The 25,937-nt window shown below is 43.4% G+C and overlaps 2 protein-coding genes across 2 annotated transcripts in view; one reads left to right on the top strand and one right to left on the bottom strand.

Moving 5' to 3' along the window:
• The window catches only part of LOC135094463 (probable histone-lysine N-methyltransferase CG1716), a 48,986-nt gene extending 39,134 nt beyond the window's left edge, over nucleotides 1-9,852 (top strand). The window contains 12 exon segments of the mRNA XM_063994560.1: nucleotides 1-28; nucleotides 420-582; nucleotides 824-1,066; nucleotides 1,658-1,887; nucleotides 2,638-3,075; nucleotides 3,472-3,628; nucleotides 4,026-4,203; nucleotides 4,619-5,145; nucleotides 5,381-5,530; nucleotides 5,825-6,148; nucleotides 7,754-7,933; nucleotides 8,552-9,852. The exon segment at nucleotides 1-28 is cut by the window's left edge and continues 70 nt beyond it. Of these exon segments, the coding sequence (XP_063850630.1) occupies nucleotides 1-28; nucleotides 420-582; nucleotides 824-1,066; nucleotides 1,658-1,887; nucleotides 2,638-3,075; nucleotides 3,472-3,628; nucleotides 4,026-4,203; nucleotides 4,619-5,145; nucleotides 5,381-5,530; nucleotides 5,825-6,148; nucleotides 7,754-7,933; nucleotides 8,552-8,716 (2,783 nt within the window). The 3' untranslated portion in view covers nucleotides 8,717-9,852.
• A 5,180-nt stretch (nucleotides 9,853-15,032) lies between these two features.
• On the bottom strand, nucleotides 15,033-22,588 carry LOC135094465 (sushi, von Willebrand factor type A, EGF and pentraxin domain-containing protein 1-like). Its single transcript, XM_063994577.1, has 11 exons — nucleotides 22,404-22,588; nucleotides 21,045-21,181; nucleotides 20,306-20,488; nucleotides 19,436-19,705; nucleotides 18,671-18,892; nucleotides 18,219-18,422; nucleotides 17,732-17,817; nucleotides 17,137-17,263; nucleotides 16,148-16,249; nucleotides 15,385-15,549; nucleotides 15,033-15,171 (listed from the first exon to the last, which is right to left on the bottom strand). The coding sequence occupies exons 2-10, from the start codon at nucleotides 21,169-21,171 to the stop codon at nucleotides 15,422-15,424; spliced, it is 1,449 nt and encodes a 482-aa protein (XP_063850647.1). The 5' UTR covers nucleotides 21,172-21,181; nucleotides 22,404-22,588; the 3' UTR covers nucleotides 15,033-15,171; nucleotides 15,385-15,421.
• Between the last annotated feature and the right edge of the window lie 3,349 nt (nucleotides 22,589-25,937).

Genomic DNA, 25,937 nt, shown 5'->3' with positions numbered 1-25,937 from the left:
ACTTTGACTACAGACTGGAGAGATACGGGTGAGTGTTTGTCTGTTGGCAGGATTGTGTCAGACTCCTTCAATGTGTGTATGTGTGTGTCTGTCACTCTCTTCAAATCTCTCTTATATCTTATACCAGATTATCATTGTTTTATCTGTTTACAGGATTGTGTAAGACTTCTTAAATATGTGTGTTTGTTCCCCTGTTCTAAATTTGCACTATATGAAATTATCATGGTGTTCAGGAGCAGAAATCAAACATCTAATTCATCTACTTTGTAATTTACAGATAGTTTACAAGTTTTCAATCTCATTTATTTACTTTGCAATATACAGATAAATTTTCTTTCATTTATTTATCTACTTTCCAATCTACAAATAAATTTAACTCGTTTCCTGGATGTGTGACAATGTTTTCCTTGTTGCGGCAGCCGGGAGCCCCAGCAGTGCTACTGCGGTGCATCCATCTGCCGGGGGTGGCTCGGCGAGGCTCCTGATGAACAGACTAAGGAGGAGAAGGATGAGGCGCGCAGGAAAGAAGAGAAGGACAGGAGAAAGAGAGAGGAGAGGAGAGCCTTCTTTGAGGATATTGATGTAAGCAGACTGTTTTCTGGTGTTATGAGGTGGATTATTGCTTTTATTTTCCATTTGTCTATAAATTTGTCTAATCTTCTTTAAACCTCCTTCAGCCTGATTACCAAGTCTATTCCATTCCATCCACTACTGTCTAAGAACCTACCATCCTTCCATCCTTTAATCCTTACAGCACATTACTACCTACCATTTCCTCCAAAGCCAACCTTACCTAACCTAACCTAACCATTTATCCCCACAGTTGGAGGAGGAGATAGAGAAGCTCAACTCCCACAAGCTAAGGAACCGTCAGGACACACTCAACCTGTCACGGCTCATGGTGCGTGCCGAGGACTTCACCTCCCGCGTGTTGCTCCTCCAGCTGCTGCAGACTGGGGAGCCGGCGTGTCGAAGGCTGTTCCTCGACTACCATGGCCTCAAGGTGCTTTGGTCCTGGATGGCAGATCTTGGACTCTCCCAACAGCACACTATGTTGAAATTGGAGGTGAGTGTCTTGTCTGGGCCTTGTCTGTCTTGTTTCTTTGTTTTTTTTGTCTTATCTTGTCATCTTATTCTTGTGTGTCTTTTGTCTCCTCTCTGGTTTTGTGTGGTGTTTGTTCCTCTTGTCTTATTCTTTGTGTTTTGTGTGGTTTTTGTTACTCTTCTCTTCTTTTTTTCTTGTGTTTTGTTTGTTTTTTGTTTCTCTTATTTTCTTATTATTGGTGTTTTGTTTGGTCATCCTTCCTCTTGCCCTCTTTTCTTGTGTTTTGTCTTCTTTTTGTTCCTCTTGTTTTCTTATTCTTGGTATTTTGTCCCATCTTCATTCCTTTTGTCTTCTTTGTTTTCCTCTGATTCTGTGTTGATTTTGGGTCTTCTTTAGTGGTATTTTTTTTATTCTGTTCTTGTTTATAGGGTTTTATCTCTCTCTCTCTCTCTCTCTCTCTATCTCTATCTCTCTCTCTCTCTCTCTCTCTCTCTCTCTCTCTCTCTCTCTCTCTCTCTCTCTCTCTCTCTCTCTCTCTCTCTCTCTCTCTCTCTCTCTCTCTCTCTCTCTCTCTCTCTCTCTCTCTCTCTCATCCAAACCACTCGTCCTCAGATCCTGCAAACTCTGGAAGTGCTGCCCATCACCAACAAGACCCAGCTCACTGACAGCCGCGTTCTGTCCCTAGTGGAGCGGTGGAGCGGTCAGGCAGGATACACCCCCTCCTCCACCTCCTCCTGCAGCCTCTCGCCCCCTCCGCCGCCCCCTCCAAAGGCTGACGAGCCCTCCCTGCCTCCACCTGCTGTGAGCCTTGCCACAGAAACAGACCCCAACAAGAAGTCAAGGTGTGTTTTGGGATTGTGGGGTTTGGAAAGTTGTGGCTTGGGTTTTGATGAATTGTTCTGTTGTTTGTTGTGTTAGTTTGTTGAATTGTGGCTAAATGTAGGTTCTCTCTGTCTCTCTCTCTCTCTCTCTCTCTCTCTCTCTCTCTCTCTCTCTCTCTCTCTCTCTCTCTCTCTCTCTCTCTCTCTCTCTCTCTCTCTCTCTCTCTCTCTCTCTCTCTCTCTCTCTCTCTGTTCTGAAATCTATCCCTATGTTTCCAACCGTCTCTCTTTCTTAATCTCTTTACACTACACAGTCCTTTTCCAGTCCTTCTAAGCCCCTTTCATCCTTCCACCCCTCATCTTTTCCAGAATTATTTTCCATCCTGTCCTAAATGTCTTTTTATCCTAAATCCTTGCTTCACTCATTCTTCCTGAGTCCCTCCCATTCTCTGTAACTTTACCATAATTCTTTCCCGTCTTTTAAGCTCTCATTAATCACTTCCATTCCTCTTAATCCTTTCCCTGCAATACAAAACATTTAACCACCAGAAGTAGTGAATGAAATCCTTGTAAGCATATACAAGAAAGTAGGGGATTAAAAAAAAATAGATTTTGCAATTTCTACCCAGTTTAAAGATAGGAGATGGCTGAAGAATAAGTAAAGACATCCCAGAGTGATTAGTAATTGAGGAAAGATGTACCAAATAGCAGTCCTGTTGAAAATATCTGTCCCTTTACATCAGTCCCTCTTAATGATGTGTACACCTACAGTGACACCAGCGAGGAGTCAGACAGTGAGACAGACCCAAAGCTCGCCATTGAGGCCTCCAGCGCCGATGACAGCAGCATGGACTCCGAGGTGGACAACCCAAAGGCGAGCGTGGAGGAGGAGAGCAGTGATTCCAATGATGCCAAGGATGCTGCAGCTGCTACCACCACCACTGAGGATAAGCTGAGGGTGGAGAGGCTGTCTGATGAGGAGAAGGAAGCACAGGAGTTACTGGAGCTTCATAAAACGATGGTTGCACTCGCCAAGAAGCTTCTGGATGCGTGGAAGAATCTTAAAGAATTCTTCCGCATCCCTAAGAAGGAGCGGATAGAGATGATGAAGGAGCATGAGAGGGAGGTGGACCGTGGCTACAAGGAGTACCTTGACCAGGCCTCTGAGAGTGACCGCGACTCAGAACGCAGGGACAAGGATAGGGACAGGTGAGGGATGGATGGATTGATTGATAACCTAACCTAACCTGAAAAACAATAACAGCACCTCACTCTCTCATCCCTTGCACTCAAAAAAGATGAAGAGACATAACCTAAAATACAATAACAGCATCTCCTCACTCACTCATCCCCTTGCACTCAAAAAAGACAGACAAAGAAACCTAACCAAACCTAAAATTTAAAAAAAAGCAATAACAGCTTCTCCTCACTCAACCCTTGTACTCAAAAAAGATCTAAAGAAACCTAATCTAAAATACAGTACCAGCACCTCACTCATTCATCCCTTGCACTCAAAAAAAGACAATTATAAAGAAACCAAACCTAACTTAACATAAAAAAAGACCAGCACCACCAACCTTGCAGTCACCTATCCCTCACTCACAGGTATAACAGACGTGACCACCACTACGATCGGCGGCGTAGGTCACCAGACAGAGACAAGGAGCGGTACTCAAGGGGACGTGGGATCTCCAGGGAGGACCGCTCATCAGACTCCCCCAGGATGTCTAAGGAGCAGCGCCGTCAACTGTTTGAACTCAAGGTGGGGGAAGAGTGTTGAGAGATGAGGAAGGTGAGGGAGGGAACAGACAGAGGGTAGTGTGTGTGTGTGTGTGTGTGTGTGTGTGTGTGTGGGGTGGGGAAATGCTGAGAGATGAGGAGGTGAGGGAGGGAAGTGTGTGTATGTGTGGGAGTGGGGTGGGGAAATGTTGACAGATGAGGTGAGGGAAGGGACAGACAGGGAGGGGAGTGTGTGTGTGTGTGTGTGTGTGTGTAGGGGGATAGGGTGGGGAAATGTTGAGAAATGAGAAAGGATTGCACAGGGAGAGAGAGAGAGAGAGAGAGAGAGAAGGGAAAAGGTGTGTGACTGTAAGTTAGACGAAAAGGTAATCTTCCACCTCCCTCCATCATGTGCTGACTTGCCACACCACACTCCACAGGTTCAGCAGCAGGAGGAGGAGGCCAAGCAGAGGAAAATGCAGGAGGAGATGTGGACGATGCACGTGGACCGGTGCCGCCTGCTGGGCCACGACCCCTACCTCACCCCCATCTTTGACCCCACATACCAGTACTTCTGGGACCCTGTGGCTGCCAACTGGCAGCCCTACACTGGCTCAGGTGAGGCAATGTTTTGTTGGGATGCTTCACTCCTGCCTTTATGATTATATTCTTGCTATTTATTTGATTTTATTACTGTTTTTTTTTGTTATTGCCTTTGCCTGTTTATCTCTCCCCCTTTGACACATGTAGAGCTGGGCAGAGCAGGGCATCTATTCTTGCTGGGTTGTTAGGCCACTCCTTGGTCATGTCCCATAAATGCGTGCCAAGGGTTCAGAGTGCACAATGTATACAAACCACCATGCCCAGGACTCACAGCCAGTCCCCTGATGCAGGTAGAGCACAGCAGGGTGCCCTGAGGCAGTGTGGAGAGCACAGCCTTGCACATGGGGCAGCCTCTGCTAGGTGTCCATTACTTGTAAGGAGTTGTGTTGATGTGTACCTCAGCATGCGTGCATGTGCGCGCCCCTCACAGTGTTTGTGCCGGCAGACCCCAATCTGCCGGTGCCGGCGGGCTACGGCCTCACCAAGGGCGAGGGTGAGGGTTCCCCACTGACACTGATGGTGCCTGGGGGCCGCAGTCACCTGCCAGGGGGCAGGGATCCCCCGGGGCTGGGTCAGGGTGGTCCCAATGACCCCCTTAACCCCGCCAACATTCCACTACCAGGTGAGGTGCCGGCACTGGCCACCGGCTCCCCCTCGCAGGGCCAGGAGGGCACGCCGCCTCACGGCACCAAGCTGCTATCCATCCCGCTGCCGGGTGAGGTGGCTGACGGGGAGGGCGCGGTAGTGGAGGGCAACGACACACCCGGAGCCATCACCGTGCACCTGCCGCCACGCTGGCGTCTGGCGCGGGATGCTACTGGCCATGTCTACTTCTACCACGTCAAGACGCGGGTCTCCCAGTGGGAGCCGCCAGCCATGCTCAACTCCGCCTTGGGCTCAGACTCTTCCTCAGAATCATCTTCAGATTCAGACTCAGACTCCAGCAGCACCACTGATGTGAGTCCCCACACTGGGCATGGTAACTCAACTCACCGAGGCACCATGCTCCTCTTGTTGCCCCCAGTGTGTGTCAGGGAGTCACCACCACAGTCTGTCTGCAGCAACACTTGACACTTTGTTCCCGGCAGACTGGTGGTGACTCACAGACACACACTCCTGTAACACTTGACTACACATTTGTAATACTGTATTTCTGTGTGTAATCTTCTTGTGGCTGTGCTGCTACCAACAGAGTGAAGACTTCTCCAGTGAGGAGGAGGAGGAGGAAGAGGAGGAGGCAGTGGCAGTGACCACTGAGGTCTCTGATGAGAAGATGATCCGGCGGCCAAAGGGCACCAAGCGGCGGCGCTCCGAGGCACTGGTGCAGGAGAGGGTCATCAGTGTGAGTCACCCACTCTTGCTGCCTCTCCTCACAGTACTACTGAACTGTTTCTTCCAGCCCTTCCCTTCACTACAGAACCATCCTCTCACTCATTTTCCCCCCATATCTTCAATTTTTCCTTGTTTTCTTCCTCCTTTCCATTTAGACTCACTTTGCTTCCCCCTCCTTTAATCCCTCCCCTGATCTCATCACCTACCCATCCTGTCATCATAACCATAACTATAAATGACCTTGCTAGTTCTGAATTTGACTAGCAGCTTGTGACCCTGCCTCATCCTCCACTTCCCCACACAGCCAATCATGGAGGTGGACAAGGAGGCGGCAAGGAGGGAGCGCAGGGAGGCCAAGGAGAGGGCGAGGGAGGAGGCACGGCAGGAGAGGCAGGAGGAGAGGAACACAAGGGGACAGAAGGAGGACCAGTCACAGTCACAGCCTCAGCAGCAGCAGCAGCAGCAGCAGCAGCAGCAGCAGCAGCAGCAGCAGACAGAGGGTGTGGAGGGTGCGGCGGCAGTGACAGCAACAGCATCCGCACCCGTGGAGAGGGACAGGGAGAGGGACAGAGAGAGGGAGAGGAGGTCAGAGAGACACGAGGCAAGAGCCAAGAGAGAGAAGGTAAAGGTGGGTTTTGTTCGGCAGTATTTGGCCGATGATTTTGTTTTGTTTTTCTTTTCATTCATTACTGTTTTGTTTTATATGGTTTGTTAAATTGTTTGAGTTCACCGTCACAACACCACAACACACCACCTCAACACTAAACATGCAGGGTTATATCACTACACTTCTTTTGTGGTGAATTGAGGCCCTCATTGTAATATCAGTTGGTCACCACAGCCACATCAGGCATTTATATGTAAGGAGTATATGACATCATCACTATTATTGCTCAGTTTGTCAGACATGATCTGTATATATTTTTTTTTCTATTTGTATTATTTTTATTAATTTATTGACTTATTGTTTGAACATTTGTATCAAGGAAATACTGAAAACTATTTGTAATGTTTTAGTTTTATTATGATTTGTTGAATTTATTATAATTTGCATTGGCCAAATAGCTGCTGCTTGCATGTCATGATGTAACATTAAGTTTATAAAGCATAAGCATTGTATTGAACTGATGGAAAGGTGAAAGGAAGTTAAAAGTACTGAGCTGCATCACAGTTTTGTACAAAAAATGATCAGGTATATTTATCTGGTCATGATGAGTGCAGTGTTCAGGAGACAGTGAAGGAAGTTCATGTTTTCACCCTGAGACAGTGGTGCACTGCTGTGCTGTGTTGTGTATTGTACTGTGAAGAGAAGTAGAGGGAGGCTGTGTGCGTGTGTGTGTGTGTGTGTGTGTGTGTGTGTGTGTGTGTGAGGAATGGTGAGAGTAAAGGAGAAAGGCTTGAGGTTGACAGGAAGGAAAATGAAGGGAAGGAAAGGGTGTAAAATACTGAGAGAGGAAATTTTGTGTATGTGAGAGAGAGAGAGAGAGAGAGAGAGGTGAAAGAAGTTGACATTTTCACCTTATATATATTGTTCTATAATGTCTCACAATAATTGAGGTGGAAAGAAAGCAAGAAGCAGAAAAGACAAAAGACAAGATGGATAACGTGAAGTCCCAGAATAAGGCGAAATAAGAGTCATTTTCATTTCTGCTTCTTTCTTGTCACATGGGAATAAAAATGTCTAGAGGAAGGAGAGGAGAGCACCTGTTCTGTGTATGATGTGTAGCTGTATACCAGGCCACACACACACACACACACACACACACACACACACACACACACACACACACACACACACACACACACACACACACATTCTGAGCTCAAATCAACTGTATCTTCCAAACCCATTTCTGTAACCCACCCCTCACTAAACAGAACCCCAGCAAATACTTCCCCTGCCCCTCCACACCACCTTCACACACCACACCAGCCCCTTCACATCACCAACACCCCTTCACAGCCCCTCCACACTACCCAAACCCCTTCACTACACCTTTCCTTCCTTCCACACACCCCCCTCACTACACCTTCCTTTCCCTTCATACACCACACAGTCATACCACCTACACACCTCCACAGTCACTCCACACCACCCAGATCTCCTCACTACACCTTCCTTCCCCTCCACACCCCCTATACACCAACTCACTACACCTTCCCTTCCCTCCATACACCCACAAACCCCTTCACATCACCCACAAACCCCCATTGGACTTCACTCTCCCCACAGAGCAAGGAGCGCGCTGCCACAGCCATCGCTGACAACAGTGATGCAGCACGTAAAATCAAGGACGCCTTTCGATCCAAGATGGCCACCTTTATTGTGTCGGTGCTCAACCCGTATCGCCGAGGGGATTGCCGGGAGGGGAAGATCACCTGTACAGAGGATTTCAAGTACCTGGCGCGCAAGGTGAGGACCAGGAGGAGGAGGAGAAGGAGACAGGTGATGGAGGAGTGTGTGAGAGAGAAATGTGGAGGAAAGTGGAAAGGTATGGAAAGAAGAGGAGGGTGTGAGAGGAAATGTAAAGGAGAAGGAGGGAGATGGGAAGGTGTGAAGAGGAGACATGGGAGATTATAATGGTGTGAGAGAAATGTGAAGAAGAAAGGAGATGGGAAGGTGTGAAGAAGAGATAGGTGGAGATGGAAGGATGTAAGAAAAAAATGTGAAGGATGAGGGAGATGGAAAAGTGTGAGGAGGAAGAGGAGACAGGTGATTTTCTTTCTCTCTCTCTCTCTCTCTCTCTCTCTCTCTCTCTCTCTCTCTCTCTCTCTCTCTCTCTCTCTCTCTCTCTCTCCACAGCTCACAGCCCACAGTATGTTTCCCCACAGTATGTTTACAAACCACAGTCACTCACCACAGCCCCTCACGTATAATAAACTCGCCCCTAGTTTAACCTAACCTAACCTGTCTCCCCTAACTTATACATTTACCCCTAACCTAACCTGTCAGTCCTTACCTATACATTCAGTCCTAACCTGACCTAACCTTACCCTAACCTTGCCTTACCTTACCTCTCTCCCTGCACAGCTGACTCACTTCGTCATGGTGAAGGAACTGAAGCAGCTGCACAGCATTGAGGCACTTGAGTGCAGCGACAGCGTCAAACACAAGACACGGGACTTTGTGAGGAAATACATGAGCAAGTACGGCTCGGTGTTCAAGAGAGATCCCAACGACACCAAAGAGTACTGAGTGAGTGCAGAGTGCCGAGTCTGCCCGGCCAGCTCGCTAAGTCACAACATGGGAGTGAACTGTGATGGTGGTGGTGTTGATGGTGACACTGCAGTCAGCATTTCATGGCTGGTCTAGGAGGCAGCACTGTTGTCAGCCAGCATACATGTGACTGCTGGGTGAAAAACATGAGTGTGATGTGTGGTGATGGTCATTCCTGCTGCCCTCCGCGAGTTTGACAAAGGTTAGGAAATACACGCTGGAAACCCAAACAGCTGTGTTTTGTTTGCTTCTCCCTAGGATGTGAAGTGACAGTGATGGGCTGAACTGTGGCTCAGTGTGACAGGCAGCCAAAGAACATATCTAGCATGGGCACAGAGAGGACTGGCTATCCCTCATGGACATTGTGTTAGGACAGTGCAAAGTGAGGCCAGTTAGTGAAGAACGTGTGTGTGTGTGTGTGTGTGTGTGTGTGTGTGTGTGTGTGTGTGTGTGTGTGTGTGTGTGGCCCTCAAACAGTTAGGAGTGCCTTGAGGTGAGGGAATGGTGTGGGAGGTGCAATGATGGTGGTGTGCAAGGAAGGGATGCATGGCAGGGTGTGGCAGTGCTGGTACAAAGCAAACAAACACTGCACTTCACAGCACTTGGTATCTCGGACAGACGGAGCACTCCAGCTTGTCAGTTATTTATTCTGTTGTTCATTTATACCAGTGGGGAGCGAGGAGGGGAGCGTGAGTGTTGTATAGTGTTTACTGACCTGCCTGACGTCCTGTATAGTAAACGTAAGAGCTGCTTATTTCGTGACTCAGGATTGTATGTGATGCAATCAGGAATCCTTCTCTGACATAGCAACACTTGCGGGAATATTTTGTTAACTGTTTTAACATTTTGTAATTGAACTTATGAGGGACGGATACGAATCGGTCGGCCGTGCGTGATTTAAAGCAGAGTAACAGAGTAGTGTAAATGGAACCACTGATGAGACGTGACTTTTTTAAAACCTTGTCGTGAGTGTCGGTGTGAGGGAGGAGCAACACAAGTCCGCATATAGTATAAATTCACTCTGGGTGTTCGACTTTATGTTAAGGAGTTTTCTGTAGATGTTGTTGTTAAATGTACATAATTTTATGGATGAAAATTAAAAAAGAAATAATGCCTATGTATGTGTTGCTCACCTACATCCTGCATACACATCTCTCACACTCTTAGTCATACAAACAGGCAAAGAACAATAAAATAAGTACATAAAACACAATATAGACACACTAACTCACCTTGTACCTCAGAAATCACCAAGAAAGATAAGACCTCTACTGTGAGAAACCTTTAGCTTCTTACTGACACTTAAAAGAGTTTAGTCAGATTTCAAAAGCTTCCATAATCAAATTGTATAAAAGAAAATAAGGTATAACATTTCACACACACCTTCAACCCACTACACCTACACCCTGGTGAGTATAAACGTGTTTCCCTAGTTAGTAGACGGAGGAGGAGGAAGAGAAAATTAGAAAAGGTTACTAAGGGGTGGAGAGAATGGGCAGAGAAGAAAAAGGAGATGGATGATTGTATGGAGAGAAAAAGACGAGATTGTGGGGAGAAAAAAGAGGAGGAGGAGGAGGACTGAATGGAGAGAGAAAAGGAAGAGATTGTAGGGAGAGAGAATAAGAAGAGGAGGAGACAGTGAAGAAAAGAAAAGGAGGTATGGAAAAAAAAAGGTTAGTATAGCACTGTTTATATCTGCCCATCACCACCACCACCACCACATAACACAGCAAGGATACAGAGAATTCCCCAAAGGATCATTATTACAGTTTATTTTCTTTGGTTCACTGATACAAAAACATGACAGTATGTGGCAGTAATCCTAGACAGCATCATGCACTAACAACAACTGCTGACTCTGAATCTATCCAATGATGAGGTGTACCAGCCAGCAGCCAGCCAGCCAGTCAGTCAGTCAGACATGTCTCACCTCTGCCTCATCTACCAGTATTAGGAAATGTTAAGAAATACAGAAAACCCTTGAAGAAATATAATACACCCTTGATAATGTTACAAAGTACAATCTTTCTCTTTTCTCTTCATATCGTCCTTCTCCTCTTCTCCTTTCCCTAAAACCTCATTCTCTTTACCTACTGTCTCTTCCTCCTCCTCCTCCTCCTCTTCTCTCTACCTTTTCTCTCCATACACTCCTCCTCTTTCATTTCTTCACTCATGGTTCTTTCCACCCCTAACCTCCTTTATTTTCCTCCCTAGTCCTCCTCTTCCTCCTTCATCCTCCACTCCTCACTGACACCTAACACTTCTCCAGTAACCCAAAACAAAAGATAGCCCAAGTCAGTGTGAAATGTGGCCACTTTGAGTCAATGTGTGAGGCAAGGCAAGGCAAGGCTGGGCTGGGCTGGACTGGGGATCTTCTACACTTGTCCAGCATATCTTTTGTGCATGGCTGGTTATTTGAGACATGTGTGAGTTATGCTAAGAGCCATGTATGCTTATAAATCTACAGGTACTGACCGATAGACATACATACACATGGGTGCTCATACATGCATGCATACATACATACATACATACATACATACATACATACGTGCACATGAGTATATGCAAACACTATGTACAACTGTTGATATTTAATTCTCTCTCTCTGTTTCTCTCTCTGTCTTTCTCTCTCTCTCTCCCATTCTCTCTTTTCATGTGTGATAAAATACATAGTGACTGACCAACTCTCTCTCTCTCTCTCTCTCTCTCTCTCTCTCTCTCTCTCTCTCTCTCTCTCTCTCTCTCTCTCTCTCTCTCTCTCTCTCTCTCTCTCTCTCTCTCTCTCTCTCTCTCTCTCTCTCTCTCTCTCTCTCTCTCTCTCTCTCTCTCACTCCACATATAACAAACTGATATATATATGTATGTAATGATAAGACATACAGACACACAGACTGACATATATTCATCTAGTCTATCCTTTGGGATGTCGTGTGGTGAATTTACAGCTATATATATATATATATATATATATATATATATATATATATATATATATATATATATATATATATATATATATATATATATATATATATATATATATATATATATATATATATATATATATATATATAATTTCTTTGATCAGTTAAGATTACAATACCTTACAAATACAGTCTTAGATAATACAGGTTAATTCCATTTTTTTTGTAATTGTCCTCATTCTCTCTCTCTTTCACTCTCTCACACATAAACACAAACTTATGAATATATTTTTCTCATTCTTAAATTATCAAACATTTCATTCATTCCTCCTCCTTCTCTTTATTCTAATCTTATTCTATCCTTTCTCTCTCTCTCATTCTCTGGCCTTAAAGCTCCTATTTACTTGAGTGTGTGCTGGTGTGATGCTCCATAACAAAACTGTAGCAATAGGTAAGCCATTTCAACTTGCTCTTTTTTTCTTTCTCTCTCTCTCTCTATCATGATAATACAAGGACCATTTACACACACACACACACACACAAACACACACACACACACACACACACATAACAATAAAGTATATTCAAACACATTTCAATTCCCTCTACTACTACTACTACTACAACTACTACTACATCAACTACTACAACTACAACTATTAATTACTCAGGTGATAACTCTGAATACAACACAAACATAACCCCTTTTTTCAGTTACAGTCTAATGAAATAATGAAAAAATATATATATATATATAGATGATTCAAAGCTACAAAGCCAGTCATATTGGATATACAAAAAATAATAATCTCTTTAATCTATTTCTCTCTGAAGCATAGATTAATATTGGGGGTGTCTTGTAAGGGAAGTCAGTAATAGAAATAGATTAAGTCAATGTCAGTTTGCAATAATTAATGGTGAAATGGTTTTAATCTTACTGCCATGGTTTAGAAGGTACAGGAGATTTATATATGAACAGAAATTAAAGTTTAGGAGATTTATATATGAACAGATATTAAAGCTTAGGAGATTTATATATGAACAGAAATTAAAGCTTGTCAAAGTGGGAAATACTCTGTGATCAAATGCCTTTCACCCTCCCATCTCTCTTTACACTTTCTCCAGCTCTTTCTACCCTTCTCCCTTCCCTCCCTCCCTACAGTCCTTCTCCTCCTCCTCCTCTTCTCTTAATGCATTCATATCTAAACCTGTCACTTCTAAACTGTGACATTAAAAAACATTTGACTATATTTTCTTACTTTAAATGACTCAATCTTTAATTTCTACATGACTTTTCTCACAGGTCACTCTTTATAACCTGCTGTGTACCTTTAAGATAATGGAGATAATGCCCTGTGCGTTTTGCTATGATATGATATAAATAGCAATGATTAAGTAGCATTAATATCTGAGTATTCTAAAGCTAACAGCCTCTTTGGGGATCTGAGAGAAAAGAAAATAATGTATCAATGGAATATCTTTTGGATTGGTATTATTAATCATAGTGGTGGTGTTGATATTGCTATTGTTTATATGATAGGTATTATAATGATTACCATGATTATTAGCAGTGTTATTATCTCTATGATTATTATTGTTATTAAAATCAATTCAAGAGATGGTTAACCTAATAATCTCACATTTGTAATCTCTTTTTTAATTATTTTCACTCACTCACTCAATTCATCCTTTCTCTCTTTAATCAATCACTCACTCAAGCATTCAATTACTCTTTCCTTTCATTAATCACTCTTACACATTCTCTCTCTCTCTCTCTCTCTCCACCCCTAACCTTGCTCCTGAGAGGGGTGGGTGACAGCAGGGCGGGGGTGTGGCGGGGTGGGGGGCTGGGCAGGCATTGTGATCCTTAAGTGAGTCTGAATCTCTAAGGGAAAGGTGGTCATCCTCCCCACGGTGGTGATGGTGGTGGTGGTGGTGGCCGTGGTGTGGGTGTGGGTGGTGGTGGGGGTGGTGTGGGGGATGCTCCTCCATCCCTCCCTCGTATGCCTCTGCCTCCTCCAGCAGTGGTTCGCCTGGTGGAAGGAAAAGTGGTGGTGGTGGTGGTGGTGGTGGCAGCAGAGAGGTAAATGGAAATGAAAATGTCTCTTATCTCTTTTCTTTCTTATTCTCTCTTATTCTTTTGCACTTCATCTTTTCTTCATTAATTCTCTCTTTCTCCTTCTCTGTATGATAACTGCACAGTGTTAAACTAACCTAACCTAACCTAACCTAACCTAATCTAACCTAACCAAACCTAACCTAAGCAACCCAATCCCATCCTCTCCTTACCTTCACTTTTAAGAACTAAACCAAACAAACCTAACCTAACTTAACACAAACATCTAACATACCTTAATTAATAACAATGGACAAACCTAACCAAACTTAACTGTCTTTCCTCATCTTCATTAGCAGCAAAGAATGAAGCTATTTGACCTAACCCAACCCAAACAACTCAATCCCCACAAAGAATGAAATTAATCAACCTAACCTAACGTACCAAACCCCCAATCCCATCTCTCTCTCTCTCTCACCTTCATTATTCACGAGGGAGGAAGTGTCAAAGGAGGCGAGGGAGCCAGCGAGGGCCCTGCAGGAGGGGGCCTGCGAGCCAGTACTAGCGCCCCCAGAGCTCTGTGTATCCACTGTGACATTTGTGGAGTCGCTTGCTGCTGCCACAGTGTCCGTCGAACCAAGGCTGTCACATGCCGACCAGCTGCGCATACTTATAGATCGGGATGTGCTGTGAGGGTGTGTGTGTGTGTGTGTGTGTGTGTGTGTGTGTGTGTGTGTGTGTGTGTGTGTGTGTGTGTGTGTGTGTGTGTGTGTGTGTGTGTGTGTGTGTGCTTCAAGATTATGTACACTTAAAAAAACTTACGGTTTCTTTATTTCATATGCTTACAAAATGTAAAAATCAGGTGTTCTTTGCCATCTATTTGTTTCTTTATTTCAATCATACTTTTCTCTATCTACCTGTCTTTCTTTATTTCATATGCTCAAATTTTTTTTTTAATTTTATGTATCCTTTTAATTTTAAGGAAAGCAAGTACATTTTTAAATGATAATTAACTTATATAAGTCTCTCTCTCTCTCTGTTTGCCCCCCTCTCTCTCTCTCTCTCTATCTTTTTCTGGTTGTCTCTGTCTGTCTATTAATCTTAGTAAAGCTTTCTTTCTTTGTCTGTCTCTCTCTCTGTGTCTGTCTGTCAGTCTGTCTGTCTCTCACTCAGTCGGTCTCTCTCTCTCTCTCTCTCTCTCTCTCTCTCTCTCACCTGGAGGACTGCCGAGCTGAACCAATTGACTGGTATGAAATATTATCTGGGTTGTCGCGGTGCCTGCTCCTCCTGCCCCCAACTGCCACCCCCACCACCCCTGGCACCCCGACCCTGTGTGCCCGGCTGCGGGGGGCATGGGGAGTGTACCTGCCAGCTCCCCCTGCACCCCCTGGAGGCTCAAAAATGGCGGGGCGATGGCGTACAGCTTCCTCGTAAGTGGGTGGTACTCCTTGCTGTGGGTGAGGTTAAGTTACATTAGTTGAGTTAGGTTAGGTTAGGTTAGGTGAGGTTAGGCTAGGTTAGTATTATGCATTATCTTACCCTCCTCTCTGTCCTCTTCTTTATAAACACCAAGTCTTCCCATCTTATCCCTCCCCATCCTCTCCCCCCATTCCATACCTAACCCAATCTATATCCCATCCCCCCCATCCCCTTGTCCCACTCACCTCGTCAGGGAAGGCAATAAGGGCCACTCTGTCTGGATCATGGTCTGGGTGGGGCGGTGGGGCGCTGGCTGGCCGGGGGGTGTGGGGGTGGGGGGATGTCCACCACTCCGCTGCTTCCGCTGTTTCGCAGACGCACAAGTTTGGGGCTGACAGCACGCTGGTACACTGTGGAAGGTGGTGGAGGTGTTTGGTTAGGTTTGGTTAGGTTAGGTTAGGTTAGGATAGGTTATGTTAGGTTTGGTTATGTTAGGATAGATTAGGTCAAGATGGATTGTGGTTAGGTTAGGTTAGGTTAGGTTTGGTCTGGTTAGGTTAGGATAAGTTAGGTTAGGTTTGGTTACGTAAGGGTAGGTTAGGTCAAGTTGGGATTATGGTTACTGTTACTGTTAGGCAGAAAGACAAAGGTAGATAGACAGACAGACAAACTGACTGGTTAGATGGGGGTTGTGGGCTTAGCTGTGGTCAGTATTGGTGTAAGACAGACAGACAGACAGACAGACAGGAAGAAAGTTAAAAGATTTTCAGTGGTGTTTTAATGATGCAAATGATAGTTTAACAGGCTCTAGAGAAAATTATTAAGGTTTCCAAGGGTGATTTCATAACAATAATAATTTAATACAAAATCTCTCACACACACACACACACACACACATACACATTGTTGGGATTATAGTTTAACAGGGTCTAGTGAAATTTATTATGGCTTCCAAGGATGTTTTCAAGACTAACAATCTTCCACACACACACACACACACACACTCACAGATGAGGGCCAGCACAATGAGCAGGATGCCAATGACACTCCCAGTGGTGGCGACGAGGATGGTGTGGATGTCCAGGATAGATGTGTCCCCCCTCAGTGGCTCTGAAGAAAATGGGAGTGTCAGACCAAGTTACAACAGACCCTCAGTGTTCTCCTGCCACACATTACTTATTTAAAACACAGCTACACTTTCCTCAACACTGAAAAACAAGTGATACAGGCAAATAGGGTGATATGCCACACTCCCTCCCACTGTGTTTTGTCTTCCCTGGAAATCTGATGCCCTCTAATCTATCAAGACTCGACTTTCAGACCTTTCCTGCATATCTTAAGCCATCCTATCTATCAAGACTTAACCTTCACACCCTTTCCTGCAAATCTCATGCCTCTAATCCATCAAGTCTCAAATTTCACTCTTTTCTGCAAATTTTATGCCTTCTAATTCATCAAGACTCAACTTTCAGAGCTTTCCTGCAAATTGTGTGCCTCTTAATCTACCAAGACTCAACTTTCTGATGCTTTCCTGCAAATCTGATGCCTCTAATCTATCAAGAATCAACTTTCACAGCCTTTCCTGCAAACATGATGCCCACTAATTTATCAAGAATCAACTTTCAGGTTTTGTAAGATCAGTAAGACTACCAGCAAGACTTACTAATATATCTATTGCCCTAAACATTTTTTTACACTCGCTAACTATAAACAGCAATTTGCACAGGCACAATCTACCCAGCTGGAGATCCCTGGCAGAATAAACCAGGTAATTTTACACACCAATACCAATACACACCAATAAGAAAGACTAAGGAAGAACATCAGACCACAGAAGAGTAAATGACAAGACAAATAGAAGACTAAAGGACATAAAAACAAGAATACAAGTAACAAAATTTCTACCCCACCTTAGCTTCTCATGCCTCTCCCTACACAACAAAAATGCAGGTCACAATTCTTCTACCTCCTAGCACCCCTCTTCCATCTCCCCTCACCATCTCTGTACTGGTGGAGACGGCGACACACAGGCAGAAGGCGAGGAGTCCAGCAGCCTGTGTCCTCCTGGCAGGTGACCACAGAAGGACCCATCAGCTTGTACCCAGATTCGCATTGATAGTATACCTGTGGATGGAAGACTGGGTGTTAAGGTACTGGGGAAGTTGGAGGAATGGTGACTGTGTAAGAGAGAAGGGAGTGACGGAAGTGAATACAGAAGGAAGGAAGGGAGGGAGTAAAGATATGTGGAGTGGTTGGAGGAATGGTGACTGTTTGTATGTGAGGAAAAGAGGGAGGAAAAGAAGGAAAGAAAGTATGTACGTGAGTAAGGAAGGAAGCAATGAAAGGAAGGAAGGAAAATAAAATTGTTTAGCTAAGTTGATTATTTTCTTACGGCAATACCAGTAAAGGTGAAAATGATGGGGAAAAGTGATTAGCTAAAAGTCTGAAAATTATGGAAAGAAAACTGTTTAGCTAAGTTTATTATTTTCTTACCTCACTACCAATAGAGGATGAAAATTATGTCCCCCAAAAATGTCTATGTAAAAGTTAATTATTTTTTCCTAGTTCAATACCAGTAAGGATGCCACCAACCTGTGCCTGTACTGGGAAGGAGGAGACACTGTCTGAGAGGGTGCCATGGCGTATATTGGGTGGCGGCATGCAGCTGTAGAACTCCTCTGTAAGTGATTGGTCGGTTTAAAAAATAGAAGGCACCGTAACACTGCAGTCATAAGACGCTGCTTGAAGACATTCGAGGTGACTAAAATGGCAGGTTAACTTTCACTGTGACAGGAAAGATTTAGCAGCAGCAGAAGTAATGCATGAAGCCTATAAGGATCTACAAGAAAGTTTGCAATGAAAAAGAATACATTTTGCAATTTCTTTCCAGTTCAAAGATTGGATCTGGCTGTTAGGTTAGGTTAGGTTAGGTAAGGTATGGTTAGATATGGTTAAGTTAGAATAGGTTAGGTTAAGTTAGATTATTTTTCCATATCCTGGTTATACTTCTTACATAAACCCCTCCCCCCACACACGCACATACTGACACACACTCACACATGGACACACAAACACTCACCACACTTAGGAGACGTCCCTTCCCACAATCCCCCCTTGCAAGTGAGGATATGGGTGACGCAAGGAGCGAGAGTGTTTCGATAGTGAGGCCGGCACCTATAAGAGACCTCAGTCCCTTCTACAGCCCCCTTCGTCGTCACCAGGCCCCGCACCAACTTCTGCTCAGTGTTGGCGACCTCTGGGGGCACTGGACAGAGTTCAGCGCCTGTGGGAGTGGCAGAAGGTGGTGAGTGACTGGTGGTAAGGAGGAAAAGAGCAAGGGTAGGAGGGGTCTGTGAGAATAACTGGTTGATAGATGGAGAAAAGGAAGGAAAGAAGGAAGGAAGGAAGGAAGGAAGGAAGGAAGGAAGGAAGGGAAGGAAGGAAGGAAGGAAGGAAGGAAGGAAGGAAGGAAGGAAGGAAGGAAAAGGCCCTATACAGATAACACACACACACACACACACAGACACTAACCTATCAATTCCTGCAGGGGTTCACAATGGGGCACCTCCTTCCTGGGCACCCAAACACCTCCCTTCTCACAGGTGAACTGGTCTGGCCCACTCAAGACGTACCCAGTGTGGCAGACAAACTGGACCCTTGCGTTGGCTGGGTACTCCTGGCCGTCCCAAGACCCTGTGATCTCAAAGTAATATCCATTCATCACTGGCTCTCTGGCTCGGCATCCTTGGCTCACTGTGGGGAGATAAAGGATGTGTTTGAGTGAATGATGTTTGGTAAGTACAGGGTGGAAGTGTGTGTATGCATGTATGTATGGCTCACTAGAAAATAGAGAGGGAGGATGTGCTTGTGTGAAAGATGTTTGCTGTGTGTGTATGGTGGAAGTATGTATGTATGTATGTATGTATGTATATATGTATGTATGTATTTATGTATGTATGGATGAGATGCTGAAATCAGTGTGTAAATTAATATAAACTTAAAAAAACTCACTACAGCTTACTTAAACCTAACTCAGCCAACACAAGCCAACCCAAACCTTCCAAAGCCTACCACAGCTTACTCACCACACTGGGACACCTCTCCTAGCCACTCCCTACCTACCACAGCACACCAAAACATCTCCCAGCCTACTAAAGCCTACCCACGCCTACCACAACCTTTCCTAACCTATCACAGCCTCTCCCAGCCTACCACAGCCTAACAAAACCTCTCCCAGCCTACCAGAACCTCTCCCAACTTATCATAACCTACCATAACCTCTCCCAGCCTACTTACCACACTGGGGCAGCTCTCCTTGCCACTCCCCATGGCGGCAAGTGAGATGATGAGACAGATGGCTGGAGTATGAGGTGTGGGATGTCAGTAGTCTGTACCCCGCCTCACAGGAGTACTGCGCCACACTGTTCTCTGGGTACCACACCTCCCCGCCCTTCCCCGCTGCCCCGACCCTTGTGCTGACCCGCCCTGGCCCCATGTACAGTGGTGGGGACTTCAGCACCTCCACCTTGCCCTGAGGGATGTCGTCAGGCGGCCCACACTGCACGTCTGGTAAGATGGAGTGGTTGTGAGTCTTGGGTATGCATTGTTGAGTTAAATTTCTTGTTTCTACTTATCTATTACTACATTCTATATTCACTTTAGTCATCTTTTTTACTTAGTCCAACATTTCGGCATTAAAACTGTCTCAGAATGGTTCACGATTAAGGAAAGGTGCGTCAAACAGCAGTGAAAGAGTTAAATTTCTTGTCATTTTTGTTTACCTGCACCCTACACTCACTTTACTCATTTTTCTCAATTAGCTCAACATTTCAGCATTAAAAGTGAAATAGTTAAGTTGGGTCAGCCTTATAGATCAGTCCAACTTAGCAAGATTTTAGTGTAACAAATAACAAAGTACAGTCTTCCCTCATCGCACATAGTTCAGCTCCCATGGATAGTTGGCGACCACAAATTCAAATAAAAGGCAGCAATGAGGAGCAGCAACCTGTGCACAATTTTTTTTACAACAAGTTGCCACTGCTCAGGGGTGTTCTTCAGGGGAGCAATAATTAAATACAGTCTTTCCTTGTGCATGGTTGTGTCTCTTACCAAATAAAGGATAATTAATAAACACCACCACTACCACCACCACCACCAGACACTCACATCTACAGCGAGGTATCATGGGAAATCCATCAGGGGTGTGCCACACTCCCTTTGGGCCACACACCACCTTCCACCGTGACATATATCCCCTGGCACACCTCACTGTCACCATCTCCCCCACCAGGTAGGAACGCTTGTGAGGCAACACCTGCCCCTGCGGGATGGGCAGGCTGGCACACCTGTCTGAAGGGGAGTGTAGGACTTAGGGTTAAATAAGGATGTGGTTTTAGTGAGTTGTGTTTATTTTTAGTTACAAATTAGATGGAGATTGGAGATGGAGAGGGAGAGAGATGGTAAAAGGGGCAGATATGAATAGGGAATGAAGGATGAAAGGAAGGGAAAATGAAAGGAAGAAAAGGGAAGAAAGACTTAATAAACAAGAAAAAAAGGAGAGAAAGAAGGAAGAGAAACAACTACAGTTCATAAATATAAGGAAAAATGGACAAAATAGAGGAAGAAAATGAAGAAAAGGAAGGGAAAGAGACATGAAGATAAGATAATAGCAAGAATAAGAAAAAGATGAATAATTACAATAGATTAAATACAACATTCTTAATTATTCACACTTGTAATAATAATAATAATAATAATAATAACAATAATAATAACAATAATGATAATAATGCATAATTTACTTTAATTATTATTCTTTTCTTACCATCGTCATCATCACCACCACAATCATTCCAATCAACACCAGCAATATTAGCATCACTGTCACCACCATCATCACCATTACCTGCAGACATGTTGGTACGTGTTGAGATCAAGTTCACCTCGTCATCACCATCGGCTGCCGTCACCACCATCACCACCACTGCCATCACCACCACCACCACCATCACCAAGCCTCCCGTCACCCTCATGGTAGTTGTTCTGGAAGCGATAGTGAAAATTATGAAGAGAAAGAGACAGAGAGAGAGAGAGAGAGAGAGAGAGAGAGAGAGAGAGAGAGAGAGAGAGAGAGAGAGAGAGAGAGAGAGAGAGAGAGAGAGAGAGAGAGAGAGGTTTACATTAGGTTAGGTTATGATTCAATAAACAAAGAAATTTACATGAAAAAAACAAATACTTTCAATTCCCTAAGAGCGTTATTCACAAACCACAACACCACAACACCACAACACCACAACAAACAGTTAAAACAAATGCTTGGTTACCTTTAAATTAAATGATAAATCTGTATAAGGGCGCCCGTCTAAAATTTTTGGATAAAACTACATTTTCTGGTACATTTAGATGAAACCTAAACTAACCTAACCATACCTTCCTTAACGGTAAATCTGATAAAAATTAATATCTCAGGAACGAACAATTTGGGGCAGTAAAGATACACACCACTCTTATGTGTGACCCAAGCAAATAACTGAGATTTATTTATTTATTTTATTTTATTTATTTACTTTTTTTGGTAATTGTCTAGAGTCCTTACCGGGCCTTATTACTGGTCTATTCACTTCAATTCTTTTACACATACCTTCACATGCACCTAAAACATCATTTTAAAGTGGGGGACAAATGCCCCCTTCCCTCTAGTCGGTTAGGTTAGGTTAGGTTAGGTTAGGTTAGGTTAAGTTAGGTTAGGTTAGGTTAGGTTAGGTTAGGTTTTAGGTGCATGTGAAGGTATGTGTAAAAGAATTGAAGTGAATAGACCAGTAATAAGGCCCGGTAAGGACTCTAGACAATTACCCTAACCTAACCTAACCTAACCTAACCTAACCTAACCTAACCGACTAGAGGGAAGGGGGCATTTGTCCCCCACTTTAAAATGATGTTTTAGGTGCATGTGAAGGTATGTGTAAAAGAATTGAAGTGAATAGACCAGTAATAAGGCCCGGTAAGGACTCTAGACAATTACCACTTTTTTTTCTGCCGTGAGACGGGTGCATGTGTATAACAATAATAATAATACCGATTTAATTTGGTTAGTTTTTTTTTTACTAGGTCGTCACGCAATAAAACACGGATCATGATATAACAAACACAGGAACACACAAACAAAAACAGTAACCTCTGATTAGTTACAAACATTATCAACACCAGTCGTCACTGTAACAACACCACAACACCACAACAAACAACAAAGGTAAATCAAACTCACCTTGTTTCTGTAGTGTAGGGTCACGCTGCCATCATCTAGCGTGAGTGCATGTTGGCGGGGCGTCCCTGCGGCAGTGTGGCACGTGGCACGTGTGACGGAGCTAAGGGAAGGGAGGAAATGTAGCCTTCATCACTAAACTCAATGACGCCTTCTCTTGTTGACATCAATGGCGTCGTCTGCTTTGCTGGGAGCTTTATACTCACAATCACTCATATTTCTTTTCTCATTTATTGCATTTTATTTTTTCATATTTTTTTCCCTCGTTAATTATCACCTTTAAAAATAAATATATTTTTTCAAGGAGACCTGTACTTTGGGAGCTTTATACTCACTATCACATTCATTCCCACTCACCTCTCTCCTGTCCTTTTCTGCACTTTTTTTTCCCCCCTTTTTAAACCAATTATTCTCTCTTCCCCACTTTTCCAGACCCTGAGAATATCAAATTACCATTGAGACCCCCCCCCCATCCACCCCACTCTCTCTCTCTCTCTCTCTCAATATACCCACATCTAATCAGCATATACGTATTTCAGTCCGCTTACTACAAAATCACCCTACTGAGACAACTCTCTTTTGACTAACTTTCAACCTACAAAATTATTACTGCTCATTCATTTGGATTTATGTTCTGTCTTTGATATAATTAGTCATGCTTTGCTTCTTAAAAGGCCCTGAAGCTGCTGGTATCATGGGCAAGGCAAAATCTCTCGTTACATCATACTTACAGCCTCGTCATCAAACTGGTTCACTAAATGATTCACTGTAGCCACTAGTATCATGAAAACACTCTGGAAAACCCACTTAACTTCCACCACAACCTGTTAAACTATTAGTAGAATCATGAAAGCATCCTTGAAGACTCCAGTACTCACTAGTATCATGGAAATCAACATAACATCCACTAAACCTTATCAAACTATCACTGGAATCATGAAAACATCTTTAAACACAACTAATAACTTCCACTATACCGTTAAACCACTAGAATCATGAAAACCTCCTTGAAATTCCCCACTGCCTTCCACTAGAACCTGTAGCATATCAAAATAAGACGTCTAAAGAAGTAAACCAAATACTGGAAGATCTACATAAACCTTCCTTGAATAACTGATAATAACTACCTAATCTGAAGCAATGTGCCCGACACGTGTCCTTCAGTTTTGAGTAATCCTTTTGACTCTGGGGAATGCTAACTCAGTGGGCCTTTCAACATATAAAGAAAACATTGAAGGTAGAAATTAAAAGGCACACACACCTATAAAAGATACCAAACATTAGCACAGGTAAGGTTTAAGAGTCACATCTATTCCAGTAAACTAACATCAACAATAGATCTTTACTAACACCTGGTATTGGTGGAGGGGCAAATCCAGGTACCTAACGTTAGCAGAAGGTAACAATAAACAGCACACCTGTTCACTATAATCTATTGGAAGTCCATACAAAAGTTGTGACAGGAATCGCGGGAGCAGCACCTGGGTGACTGCCAAGCCCACGCCAGTACAAAAGTCAGATGATGTGGTTAGTGTTAGTTTGATTTAAGACTAGAACTAGCGGTTACTGTATGTCTGAGTGGGTGACGATGATGTGTGTGTGTGTGTGTGTGTGTGTGTGTGTGTGGAAAGACAGTTTTGGTAAGATGTTCAACTAAAAAAAATAATAAGAGAGATTTTGACTGACTGTAATGAGTGTGTGTGTGTGTGTGTGTGTCTGCATGTCTGTCTGTCTGTATGTACTGACAAGCATCTAGCAAGCCTTAACATTACAAACATTAGTTATTATTTACTTTTGCTGGCCTTACTTGTCTTCAAATCACACCTGGCTAGCACCCTCACCTGCTGGGCAACAGGTGACCCCACACTGCACACCTGGCCACATTAATGAGAATGGGACAGGTGCAGGTGGAGACAGGTAGCCAGCACAGGTGATAATGTTAGTGATGAAGGGAACTTAATTAATTTCTAGGCAAGTGAAAAATTGAGAGAAAAAAAAAAAAAAGTTTGGGGTTATTTTAGACAAAGGAAGAAAGGGAAGAAGAGAAGGAGTGAAAATGGGAGATACTACTAATAAAGAGAGAATTAAAGAAAACTAATGAGAAAGAGAACAAGCACATCAAATGGAAGAACAAAAAAAGAACAAGAACAAGGAGAGAGAGAGAGAGAGAGAGAGAGAGAGAGAGAGAGAGAGAGAGAGAGAGAGAGAGAGAGAGAGAGAGAGAGAGAGAGAGAGAGAGAGAGAGAGAGAGAGAGAGAGAGAGAGAGAGAGAGAGAGAGAGAGAGAGAGAGAGAGAGAGAGAGAGAGAGAGAGAGAGAGCATAAAAACAAAAGTACCAAAGAAGAAGAAGAAGAAGAAGAAGAAGAAGAAGAAGAAGAAGAAGAAGAAGAAGAAGAAGAAGAAGAAGAAGAAGAAGAAGAAGAAGAAGAAGAAGAAGAAGAAGAAGAAGAAGAAGAAGAAGAAGAAGAAGACAAAAGAAAGGAGAAAGAAACCATGAAAAAAATTGTAAGATGAGAACAGCGTGAACAGGAGCCGGGAATCAACACACAGGCCACAGTAAACAAGGGAAAACAGGGTAACTTTGGTAAAAACAGAGGCCCCTTGGTGAGCCCTAAAGGAATGGTGCTGTGTGATTGATTTATCCTTCTTTCTCTCTCTCTCTTACTATGAATTTTGGGCAAAACAAACTGGTGATGAAGTATGCAATTTTGAAATGTAATATAGCTGTGGTTAATTATTTATTTTTTGTTCTCTTTTATTCCTATTAGGAAGGAAGGGTAAAAAGAACTGTATATTAAAAAATTATGAGGAATTATGCAGTTTTGAATTATATATACTTGTGACGAATAACGTTGTTGGTGTTTGTGTCTTGTTTGGTTTCTTGTTTGTTTACCATCACTAAGAAGGAAGGAAGGGCAAGAAAAACTGTATATTATAAAATTATGAAGAATTATATAATTTTGAAGTATATGATGAATAATTTTGTTTGTGTTTGTGTTTGTTTGCTTTGTTGTTTACCATTGCTGAGAAAGAAGGGCAAAACAAGCTAGATATTACAAAACAGTCAAGAACAAACTTTGAAATACTCATGACAGTGACAAATTGCAAGTTAAATTTGAAGACACATACTGAATAACTGTTAGTACCACTTCTTTACGTTTTGTTTGTTAATTAGCAGATCAATACAATGCATAATACTTTTAAGTTTTACAATATACACGGTGGGTGCCTACACTTCTCCCTCTGCTAGAATGAATGTGATGTGAATAATACTTGAGATTACTTCAGTATACACAAAATAATTACTTCACCTTTTTTTTTCTTGTGTTGTGTAGGTACGTACATAATATAAAAGAATACATTTGCCTACAGCTGCTCACCTCAAGATTACCAATGATGAATAAATAAGCCATAATACTGACCGTGAAGACCAATAACAATGGTAATGAAGAAAAGGGAACCATTACTCATATAAATTCAATAATGATGATAATATTAATGATACAATGAACAAGACAACAGTTGCTAATCTAAACT

The sequence above is a fragment of the Scylla paramamosain genome, chromosome 45 (genome assembly GCF_035594125.1).
Source record: "Scylla paramamosain isolate STU-SP2022 chromosome 45, ASM3559412v1, whole genome shotgun sequence".
In the NCBI taxonomy this organism is placed as follows: Eukaryota; Metazoa; Arthropoda; class Malacostraca; order Decapoda; family Portunidae; genus Scylla; species Scylla paramamosain.
Note: the sequence above shows the minus strand (reverse complement) of the source record. Positions and strands in the feature narration are given on the sequence as shown.

Bases quoted from the DNA above. Each gene is read 5' to 3' on its own strand.
- LOC135094465 (XM_063994577.1), bottom strand. From the start codon at position 21,171: ATGAGGGTGACGGGAGGCTTGGTGATGGTGGTGGTGGTGGTGATGGCA. The intron at 18,893-19,435 runs GTAAGTAGGCTG...ATCTCCCCACAG, and splicing joins AGGAGAGCTGCCCCAGTGTG to TGAGCCAAGGATGCCGAGCC. The intron at 15,550-16,147 runs GTGAGTGTGTGT...CACCTTCCACAG, and splicing joins CATTGTGCTGGCCCTCATCT to TGTACCAGCGTGCTGTCAGC.